Genomic DNA, 11,394 nt, shown 5'->3' with positions numbered 1-11,394 from the left:
CAGGAATATTAACTAATTTTCAACAATGTTTTCCATTTCATTTAGTTTTTTATACACACAAATATAGTATTCTAGTATATGAGCCAAGTACCCTGGTATTGAACAAAATATTTTTATTCCCTATTTTGTTGTAATATACTCAGGCTACAGTTAATGAAAATTAAACTTAAGAGAAGCAATAATCACTTCCTATAATTATTCTCTCATTTGCTGATCAGCAGCCAACTGTAAGAAGCTCAATGACATAAAAACAACTCACAGCTGAACTTTAAGCATGACTGAGCAGGTTGCTGCTGATCCCATGACAAGTGGGCAAACTTCATGTGGGAATAAAACGCTCCAGAACAACCTGCTAATGGGACTTTACCTTTGACTGTGGACTGCTGGCATTTCTGTTCATAGGAACAGATAGTGAGAATAGATCTAAACTGCTTGTTATAAAGTTTATTATTACTGGAGATAACGTTTTCAAAACCCTGCACCACCACAGTCGAGACAAAACAACAAAAAACGTGTTGAAACCTATTCCAGTCTGTTGACAGGTTCCAACCTGCCTTCGTATTTCTAACAACAGGATTGTTGCATTCACAGAACCGGTTCGTGCGGCTGAACGGGTTTTTCCGTGCAACCCGAGGCGCTGTGGTGGCGGCACCTAGCGGCCACCGCCGGTACTGCACGCCAAACTTCCGCTTTTTGCTCGGCTTCTGCTTTCGCGCAAAGGTGAGCGACTGTGTCCCACCCAAAAAAATCTGTGAAGGCATCATTTGTTCGGTCGGAGGTCGCACCCGAACGCGAGAGCAGGAGGAGGGCTGCAGTCGGGAAGAAACAGCGCTTTGTCCGCAGAGCAGGAGAAAGTGGGACGATGGAAACGGTAGAAAACGCAGCAGAATAGAAGACGGTCGCCTCCTCAGAACAAGGTAAGAGACATGTGGCTGCTTGCTCCTCACATGTTTGTGAGGAAGGAAGGTATTTTGTTACCGACTTTGCTCTTAGATGGTGATAATATATGAAAAATAAGACTAAACCGTTGAATAACCCACAAAATGATTATGTTTAATGTTACTGTTCATTCATTTAACCAGTTTTTGCTTTTTAAATTGTGCTTTTTAGTTCTGTTTTATTGTTGTTTTTCCTAAGATTATTCGACCATTAACCACCAATTCCAAAAGTTTGAGACATTTTAATTAGCTCTGCAGTATTTTTATTCAGTATGTAGTCCTTAGAATTTAACATTTTAGGTATGTCGTGGGTTCTGTTTTTGTTATTGTTGTTTGTTTTTTTGCTTACTTTATTTCCTAACAGCCGTCTGGTTCCTCCCCAGTTCTGGATAATGTCACTGTCAGCATTGACAGGAAGTCCCACATCACTGAGAGGCCGTGAGACTGACTGCATTCACTAACTTTCATGAGGATAAGCAGTGATAATAAGTGAGCGCTAGGGCTACTTGATGCAGGTTAAATACACAGCGGGTTCCCGTCCGTCCATAAAGCAACCTAATCCATTAGTCTCGGTCTGTTGTAATAGTTTGGTGAGTTTCCCTGCCTGTCCATGTGTAAAGGCATGATAATCCCATGTGTCAGCCGGAGTTAGCGGTCGTTCCTCTCCCACATCTCCTGTTTGTGTTGCACTTCTGCAGCACAGTGTGACTCACATGTGTTGACAGTGTGCGATTCCACAGGAAGCTGCATAGGGACGCGTTGTGTTGTGTAGCTTTCCTGAAGAGAGGTATCGCACTAAATGCCTCCTCTGTGGGACAGGGCTGAAGTCCTTCTGTCCATGAAAGGCCACGCTCATGGTGTCAAGTCGTGGTGTTGACTTTGGCAGCGGTCCTTTTCCACGTATTCCGCCTTATAACTACAGAGGTTGTTGTATTTACAGCCTCAGTGATTCCGATCGTCTCACTTCTTCAGGGCATCACATGCTTCATCTTCATCCCGTTTCCACAGAAGAGGAATTTGGCTCATCATTGTCGCATAAGGGATGAATGAGGTCAGAGGAGTTCAAAGTTAGACGCATTCTGTTTTACTCATGAACGAGTTGAATCCGTACTGAGGCATTTTGCTGCGTTTTTCGCTCCAGGGCCGTTCCGCCCTCTTCAGACGGGGCCACCTGGCCAAGGCCCACGCCCACGGGTCGGACGCCTCCTCCGGAGCGGCGCTGTCCGTGGACGCGGGCGATGGCGCGGCCCCTCAACCCGAGGGCAACGGCGCCTTCCCGCTGTCGGAGCTCTCGAACCTGTTCGAGAGCGCGGACGGCGCCCAGGACGCGGGCGCGGACGCGGCCCCGGAGGCGGTGCAGCCCGAGCCCGCTGACGGCAGGCCCAACCTGCGCATGAAGTTCCACGGCGCCTTCAAGAAGGGCATCTCCACCCCCATGGACCTGCTGGAGTCCACCATATACGAGTCAAGCGTGGTTCAGGGGCCCAAGAAGGCGCCAATGGACTCGCTGTTCGTCTACGGCACCTACAGCAGCGCCAGCAACCAGAAGAGACGCAGGAAGAAGGTTCCCAAAGGGTGAGAAGCCTTCATCGTCTCCAGTCTTTGTAGCGCTATACAGGTTTGCGTTGCTCAGCTGAAAGCCTTTTACAGGTTCGGAAAAAGTTTGTCATAAAAACAAAAACCTCCTGCAACTGGCGCTCTGTCGCCAGAGTAGAGTCAGGACCCACACAGAGGGCACGTTGTTGAGCTCATATTTATTTTCTGCTTCTACGTATACAGGACTATTTACCGAAGCGCTCAGAGGTGGTGGTGATCATGGTTAAAGCACCAGCCTACCAAAATAAAAGTCTAGATTTTAATATAATTTGTTTGTTAGCGCAGTAAAACTCTATTTTCATGTTTTTATAGTAAAACCGAGGAACCTGGTGTTGATGGCTCAGATTCACCGGCGTCGGAGCCTCCAAAGGTGAAGAGAACGTTCAACCGCAGCATCCTCTTCGACCACGCGTCACGCGCCGACCCCGAGGCGCTCGATGGCCTGTTGGACTACCTGCAGAGCAACGAGAAGAGGTTAACGGATGAGGAATTCAGAGGTGAGTGGAACCAGCCTCCAAGGAAACACTCTACCAGTAGAAGATTTAAACACAAGACTAGTGTCTCGCTCTGTGACATTTTAACCTTACACATTATTAGACTTTTATTTTCCACGATTTGACCTCAAGGCTGCGCTAAATGTGACCTTTAGCGCTCTCCTGCTTGCTTTTCTGCCGTTTGGTGTCTCAGGATCCCTGAGGGCACAGATGCAGCAGAGACCTTGTCGTGCTTGAGGCAAAGGGAAACTCCCTGTTTGTCTAAACAAACTTAGGTGGAGCCCAAGCTTGTGACAAGAAGCAGAGAGAAATAACAGCAAACTGTCGTCTATTGTCAGAGTTAAAGAGTCTCACGTAAAACCCAGACTCTGACCTCGGCCTTTACTTACACTAAACACATGGTCCACGGAGAGACTTATCTAATTATCAAAGAGAGTATGAATTTATTATTGGTGGAGATAGATGATTTAAAATCATTATGGCCACGTTAAACATACAGTAATGCACTCATATTCTACTTCAGACTTTAAAGGAACCTTTGTTCTTGTCTCAGAGCCTTCCACAGGTAAGACCTGTCTCCCTAAAGCGCTGCTCAACCTTTACGGCGGGAGGAACGACACCATCCCGCTGCTGGTGGACGTCGCGGAGAAGACGGGGAACCTGAGGGAGTTCATCAACTCGCCCTTCAGGGACGTCTACTACAGGGGTGAGGGAGCGGCGGCGGGGTGGATGCGGGGCGGCGCGCGGTGGGACGCGGCTAACGGCGGCGCTGCGGTGCGTTCACAGGCCAGACGGCGCTGCACATCGCTATAGAGCGGCGCTGCAAGCAGTACGTGGAGCTGCTGGTGGAGAAGGGAGCTGATGTTCACGCCCAGGCGAGGGGACGCTTCTTCCAGCACAAAGACGAGGGAGGCTACTTCTACTTTGGTAATGCTCATACACCTGATTATGTGAGAGGGTTAATTGTATTAACACGTTTAGCGACCTTTTATACTGTGGCCTTAGGAGATCAAGCCGCGCTGGACACCCAGCTCTGTGACCTGCGTCACAGATTTGTCGTAGTAATGATTTTCTGTTTGACTTAACAGTTGATAGTCCTTCAGCAGACATCACGTTTAATCATGCGTTATAAGGCAGCGGCACACATTAAACCGCTGGGGCACGGGGACATTTTCCCCGTAAACAAACCCCTGTTGCCTTGGAGAAATGAAGTGACATACGGCCCCTCCCTTTACCGTTGGCACGTGGCAGCTTTTAACCGGACCAGCGCCGTCAGCGCAGCGCTGTGGTCCAGTGGTGAACTCCACCTAATGCCCAGATGTTTTTATAATATGAAGAGCTTTGAAGCCGAGACAGACGTGCGTCATCCGCTCGAGACCAGTGAAAGGTGTCTGTGTTCACCTCCACAAAGTAAACACGTGTACAGCTTCACTGGCCTTCATCAGAGGGAGATGGTAAAAGTACTGAGGAGGATCAAGTAAAGTGCATTTATTGATCAGGCACTAAAGGAAAGTAGTAATTAATGTTCACTAATTTATCTGCAAAAACATGAGTAAATATAGCTCAAATACAGGTAAACTGCATTTTCCTTTGAATGTTAGTGCCACGAAACTAACAGGAAATACAGCAGTTCAGTTCAGGTACCTGAAGTTATTTACTAGTGTAAATGTATTTAGTTATTTTGCGTCATAGAGGAAGAATGAAGGTCTGTAAACTCAGCACTGCCCTCTACTGACGGCCGTTGAGACCTGGCCTCATTCATCCACTGTGTGTTATCCACTACACCCAGAGAAAACAGGAGTCTGTTTCTGTTTATAAAAGTGCATAATTTTATCCAATTGACGATAATTATAGAAAATATAATTAATTTCTATATTACTCATTGAAAATATTTTCAGAAAGGTAGACATGGCCTACTGTGGACTCTAAAATCCGGTGGCATGTTCCATTTTTTCATATGATTACATTAAAGCGTCGTAGTCCTCACTCATCACAGAGGAGGTGATTTCTATTTGCTCTTAGCACGGTTGTCACTCCCAAATCCCAGCGTGTCCGGGCTCAGTGTGAGTAATTTGCCGCGGAGCTTTGCGGCGAGGTGAACAGGAACCTGGCAGGGCTGACGGCTAATGGGATTTAGACTCACGCTAACGCTCTGCGTGCACCCGTGCAAATCCATGAAGAGGAGCGTTTCTATGCGAGGTGACAAAGTAATCTGTCACCCATGGCAACGGCTCATTTTCAGCAGCTGCTTTTGGCACTCTGGCCCCGAAGAGCCCCTCCCTCAAACAACTGCTAATTGTGTTGTTTTCATAGCAGGGATTTAAGTCGGATCTCTGATCCGCGTTTAGCCCGCTTTGCAAAAACACACACACAGCTCTTAATTAACCCTCCTGTCGATTATCTTATTTTTAATCTGAAACGCACTTCCCGTAACTCCAGTCGGACGCCGGCGCCCTCCCTCCCCTCCCTCCCCCAGGTGAGCTGCCTCTCTCGCTGGCCGCGTGCACCAACCAGCCCGACATCGTGCACTACCTGACGGAGAACCCGCACAAGAAGGCCGACCTGCGGCGGCAGGACTCGCGCGGGAACACGGTGCTGCACGCGCTCGTGCACATCGCCGACAACACCAAGGACAACACGCGCTTCCTCACCAAGATGTACGACCTGCTGCTGATCAAGAGCGCCAAGCTGTACCCGGACTGCAACCTGGAGGCGGTGCTCAACAACGAGTCCATGTCGCCCCTCATGATGGCCGCCAACCTGGGCAAGACCGGGGTAGGTGCGCGCGCGCGGACGGACGGCGGCGGCGCCTCGTTAAACGGGCGCCGGCTCACTGAGGTGCGCGTGTCCGCGTCCCTGCAGGTGTTCCAGCACATCATCCGGCGCGAGGTCAAAGACGAGGAGGTCCGTCACCTGTCGCGCAAGTTCAAGGACTGGGCCTACGGGCCGGTGTACTCGTCCCTCTACGACCTGTCGTCGCTGGACACGTGCGGACAGGAGCCGTCCGTGCTGGAGATCCTGGTCTACAGCAGCCGCAACGAGGTGAACGAGGGCGCGTGGCGCCACCGGGCCCCGAGGCGAGTCGGGCCGCGGACCCGGAGTCACTGTGTCGTTTGTCGCCAGAACCGCCACGAGATGCTGACGGTGGAGCCCATCAACGAGCTGCTGAGGGCCAAGTGGCAGAAGTTCGCCGCCGTCACCTTCTACACCAGCGTGGTCTCCTACCTCGTCGCCATGGTTACCTTCACCCTGGTGGCCTACTTCCAGCCGTCGGAGGGAATGGTGGGTGGGGGGCCGCTGGGGCCGCGCTGCAGCGTGGGCCCCACGGGACCCGCGGGAGGGCCTCCGTGCTGCTCGCTAACCCGCGTGCTCTGTTTGCCCCTCAGCCCCCGCACACCTACACCACGTCCGCCGACTACCTGCTGATGGCCGGGGAGATCATCACCCTGGCCTCGGGGGTCTTCTTCTTCATCTCCAACGTGAGTCTGCGTCTTGACTGTGTGCTGTCGTGTGTTGCGTGGCGTTGATAAGAGGCTCCTTCCAGATTAAGGACCTGTTCATGAAGAAGTGTCCTGGGGTGAAGTCCTTGCTCATCGATGGATCCTTTCAGCTGCTGTTGTGAGTTCTTGTCCTCCGTCCTCTGCCGTGGCTCTCGCTGACGTTGACCCGAAGCAGACGTTGCATCGAGATAATTTCTTGGCCTAGTGGCTCATGCTGTCAGTCAAACCCGCTGCCCGTCGCCGTGGTTACCTTGACGCTGTCTTCCTCTGCCCTCTCTAGCTTCATCTATTCTGTCCTGGTTCTGGTCACAGCTGCTCTCTACCTGTGTGGCATCGAGGCCTATTTGTCTGTGATGGTGTTTGCGCTCGTCCTGGGCTGGATGAACACACTCTACTTCACCAGAGGCGTGAAGCTCACCGGCACCTACAGCATCATGATACAGAAGGTCAGAGTATATTGATAGGTGGACTTGTCCAATAACACTTTATATTTTGTACTTATGTTATTTTTTTGTTTTTTTAGATTCTTTTCAAAGACATTTTTAGATTTCTGCTGGTGTACGTGCTCTTCATGATCGGGTACGCGTCAGGTGGGTTCATGCTGGTCTTCATCCTCCGCTGATCATCCATGTGAGCGGCTCTAACCAGCTCTCCGCCCTCACAGCCCTGGTGTCTCTGCTGACTGCGTGTCCCACCTCGGGCCCCGAGTGTGACAACGGCTGCCCCACGTACCCGAAGTGCAGGGACACCGACACCTTCAGCGTCTTCCTGCTGGACCTTTTCAAGCTCACCATCGGGATTGGAGACATGGACCTGATGCAGAGCGCGAAGTACCCGGGCGTCTTCCTCATCCTGCTGGTGACTTACATCATCCTCACGTTCGTGCTGCTGCTCAACATGTTGATCGCGTTGATGGGGGAGACGGTGGGAGCCGTGTCCAAAGAGAGCAAGAAGATCTGGAAGCTTCAGGTCAGCGCATCGATTGTTGTCCCCGGCGACGTCATTCCATGTTAAACTTTAACATGTGCCGCGTTCTCACAGTGGGCGACAACCATCTTGGACATTGAGCGCTCGTTCCCAGTCTGCCTCCGTAAGTATTTCCGCGTCGGGGAGATGGTGACCGTGGGCATGAAGGTGGACGGGACACCGGACCGGCGCTGGTGCTTCAGGTATTTCGCTCGATTCGCTGTCACCGTGACGCGGCAGAGCCGGCGCCGCCGCACATGTCAGCGCCTGTGGTGTCTTGTTCTGTCAGGGTGGACGAGGTGAACTGGTGCCACTGGAACCAGAACCTGGCCATAATCAGCGAGGACCCAGGCAAGAGCGAGACGAGCCAGGCCCCCGGGCAGAGCGTCAGAGCGCTGAGGAGAGGTGGGACTCGTACGTGACCACGCACGCACACAGTCACAATCACGCAGATGACGGAGTCCTCTTGTCTCCGTCCTCCTCCAGATCGCTGGACTACCGTGGTCCCACGCGTGGTGGAGTTAAATAAGGGGCAACGGGCTCGGGAATCTGTGATCGAGATGGAACGACTGGCACCCGGGTACTGACGCTGGTCCGGTCCGGTCCTCCTCAGAACCAGTGGCCAGTCTGCACCTGGACAAAAAGTGCACTCATTTCCACGAACCTCACGTGCCTGTTGTTCAGAGAACGTCCTGCAAACGTTCAACTGGAACGGGACTGTACATGGACACTGGAGCGACTGCAACTTTAAACCCTGGAGGTTTTAAAATACAAGTTTCTGCAAGTTGTACATTTGAAACATAAGAAGCTAGACTCTCAGGGATCCAACTATTTCAGACACAAACAACAAACCGAATGAAGGATTCATAACTATGGCATCTACCAGTATAATCACAAAGGGAGATATATTTTAAGAAAATATTCTGTGTCTAGCTTTATGTGCAGTTTTAGCTTTTAGTAAGATGTCATCATGATAGTGTAGTGTATTGAATGTCATTGTACAGACTGTGGGGACTCTGTACAGAAACAGGAAATATCTATTTTATATAATGTCTTTTTTTCTATTTTCTATACGTATTAATTAGTTTCAAAACTCAGAGTCTGAGTCGTGGACTGTCAGCGCAGGCAGCACAGCTTTCATTTGAACTGAAACAATGCACTATGCCAATTTGTGATGTGTGCATTATTATTTGGATAAAAAGACATTGTTCTTAACAAGATGGGCATGATGAGCAGGTTAGAGTTGTCAAGCAAATATGCAAATACCAGACAATGGCTCCGTGCTACGGTTCGTCTTTGAATTTCCAGAGGTATTGTTCTTTTGCAGCTGGGGTATTTGCATAATCAACTCTCAGACCTTGCCAGCGCGCACGTCCCCTGTTTTCGGCAGTGTTTTTATTTCAGTTGGTGCGCTGCCCTGTTCAGCATCCTGCTCGTTTATGCACATCTAGATTATGTATCAATGCATTTGTGCTGTTTTACACATAAGAGCAGCGAGACCACCCGGTCATTACTGTTGAGAATCACAGTTTGCTTTTATGTTTTTTTTAACCTTTATACTTTTGAATACTGAACTTATTCTTATTACATGCAGCAGTTGGTCATTCCTGCCGTTATAAGGCTGGTTGAAATAGTTTATGCAGGAGTATTTTCTTTCTGATATTAATTTGCCAGACATTTGTTTTACTTATGCAAAGGTAACAATGAGAATATAATAAACAGTGTTGTACTGTACTCTGTGCTGAAATCAATACAAATTCTTTAAAAATATGTTTGATATGGAACAGGTGCATTTATCTATGTCTGGTTTTAAATTATTGTTTCATTAGGATTTGACAAGAAATATGTCAGAACATTGGACAAATATATATACAATATGTACATACTGTATGCATATAAAACTAAAGGATTATTACAGTATTAATAAAGGCACATTTCAGCTCTTTGCTTTGCCTTAATTAGATTTTTAGTTAAGTTAATAATTACATTTTTGGTGCAAACACACGAGATTGAGTTCCGCTGTCTGTTCATTCATCAGCCACCACATTAAACCCCCTTCTGACACACTCATCACTCGTTGACTTGTGTTGATTGGGGCTGTGGAGGACCTGCAGTTCCCCCTCCGACCTGCTGGTGGCCCCAGAGCTCTAGAATCCCGTCCTGTCACACGCGAGGCTTCCAGATGAGGAAGGTGACTGGGTGTCTGCTCCCGTCGGTGCTGCAGGGCACAACTGTATTTTTAATCATGCCTGTAAATAGTGCCTTGTCACTGTTAACTGTTATTACTATAATAGGTTATAATTTGCACAATGCAGTCCACTTATGGGAGACTTTCCCTCTGAGGTCTCGTTGACCTCGCTGTAACACCTGGCCGCTAATTATGCACTTTTTTGCCTTCCTAATGAAACCAAACGCTGGCATCAGTGTGTGGACTCCTGATTGCCTTTATACCTCACCTCAAACTGTTACCGTGGTGATTCTCGCTGATAACTAGGGCCCCGGCCCTCCCTCCCTCTCGAGGCCGGTGCTGAAGGACACAGGGAATCTCCTGCCACCTCAGAGAAGAGGCTAATCCTCTTTGCCCCAACTTTAACTGGGCCACTAATCCTCCAGGTTTATCTAAGCAGCGAGCACCTAGCGCCGCTGACAACTTGGCCTGCCCTCCTCCACGCAGCCCGTTAAGTAGGGCAGGGCTCGGTCCTGCAAGTGTCACCGTCAGCAACTCTGGAAGCGCGCGCTCGCACAGGAAGCGCCAAGGCGCCGTTAACAACATGGCCACGAATGCGTCTGACGGTGACGGACGGACGGACGGACGGACGGATCGAGTCGTGGCAGCCTTCACTTAGTGACCGCAGAGTCCACAGTCTCAGGTCTTAAGCAAACTCACTAGCTTCCATATTGGCAGCACAAATTGTTCAGCTATTGTCCAGCCAGTTGGGCTTTAAGGTGTTTAGGCTGATGAGGCTCGAGCGGATACAGGGCTGGACGTGCGCCAGCTCATTCTTTAGTCACTAAACACAGCCATGGCTCCAACCTTCACCGTCGGCGTGACACGGGGAGGGAGGCGTCCCACACGGTGCACAGGCCATCACTCAGGCTCAAAGATTCCAGTTCAGGCCTAAAAGTGAAAATGTGAAGCAGGCTCATCCCTTCACGTCGGCGCTAATTCTATTCCGTGGCGCGATCCCTTGGAATTCCTCCCATGATCCTCAATGACACATTTCGCCGAGGTGCGGTGTCCCTAAATGGAATGAACAATCACTCGCAGCACTGGGGGTGAGAAGCGCGAGACATATTGGTTATGTGGCTCGTGAAATGACCTTTCAGCTCATCTAAGTCGAAGCGAGCGCGATCCAGAGCGTCCAGACTGACAGACGGGAGCGCGGCCCCGGCAGAGCGTGCGCCCGCCGCCGCCCGGCCTCCGTGGGCATCGCTCATGATTTATTGTGAAATTGCCAGGGACTCAATGTGGCGTGCAGATGAATGAGTTTTGCTAATAAGAGGAGCATTTCTGCTCCACAGAGCTCTTTTTCTGTCTGAGCGAGCGTGTATGAAATCAGTGTGCAGCCTCACAGTCCCACACGCTCCGGTGGAGGCGGCTGGCTCATCAGTCTGCAGCTTATCTGATGTTTTAGGTGGGTGGAGAGCTCGGGAGCGAGGAGAGGAATTCTTGAAGGTACCTGTGTTGTTAAACATTCCGACTATAGGTGCAGGTGCTCCTTTTCACCAGGAAGAGGATTGTGTTGTGCTGGGAAAATCCAGGAGAGGTGTACAGTAAAAATATATGGACTTGGTTTAAAATTGCAAGTCTATTGTTATTATTTTTAGTCAAAACGGACACTCCTCACATCCAGGCCTCGAGGAGGACACTCTGCCATGACCACTTTGGTGAATTATGTG

The 11,394-nt window shown here is 49.9% G+C and overlaps 1 protein-coding gene across 3 annotated transcripts; it reads left to right on the top strand.

The window, feature by feature from the left end:
• Nucleotides 1-679: 679 nt before the first annotated feature.
• Nucleotides 680-9,564, top strand: trpv4 (transient receptor potential cation channel, subfamily V, member 4). Of its 3 annotated transcripts, XM_055511671.1 has the most exons (18): nt 680-917; nt 1,322-1,427; nt 1,911-1,989; nt 2,080-2,513; nt 2,847-3,031; nt 3,582-3,734; nt 3,815-3,955; nt 5,505-5,803; nt 5,891-6,070; nt 6,152-6,310; nt 6,415-6,507; nt 6,573-6,646; nt 6,809-6,974; nt 7,052-7,118; nt 7,193-7,497; nt 7,570-7,697; nt 7,784-7,899; nt 7,981-9,564. In XM_055511671.1, exons 3-18 carry the CDS (start codon nt 1,981-1,983, stop codon nt 8,079-8,081), a joined length of 2,610 nt encoding a protein of 869 aa, XP_055367646.1. In that variant the 5' UTR covers nt 680-917; nt 1,322-1,427; nt 1,911-1,980; the 3' UTR covers nt 8,082-9,564. The 3 variants fall into 3 exon arrangements, with proteins under 3 accessions (XP_055367646.1, XP_029018075.1, XP_029018076.1); XM_029162242.3 differs by lacking the exon at nt 1,322-1,427; XM_029162243.3 differs by having other exon boundaries at nt 1,322-1,989.
• Nucleotides 9,565-11,394: the final 1,830 nt, after the last annotated feature.

Source organism: Betta splendens, chromosome 9 (assembly GCF_900634795.4).
Source record: "Betta splendens chromosome 9, fBetSpl5.4, whole genome shotgun sequence".
Lineage (NCBI taxonomy): Eukaryota > Metazoa > Chordata > Actinopteri > Anabantiformes > Osphronemidae > Betta > Betta splendens.
Note: the sequence above shows the minus strand (reverse complement) of the source record. Positions and strands in the feature narration are given on the sequence as shown.

Excerpts from the sequence above, each read along its gene's own strand:
- trpv4 (XM_029162242.3), top strand. Across the intron at positions 7,698-7,783 it reads GACCGGCGCTGGTGCTTCAG|GGTGGACGAGGTGAACTGGT; the intron begins GTATTTCGCTCG and ends TTGTTCTGTCAG. Across the intron at positions 7,900-7,980 it reads CGTCAGAGCGCTGAGGAGAG|ATCGCTGGACTACCGTGGTC; the intron begins GTGGGACTCGTA and ends GTCCTCCTCCAG.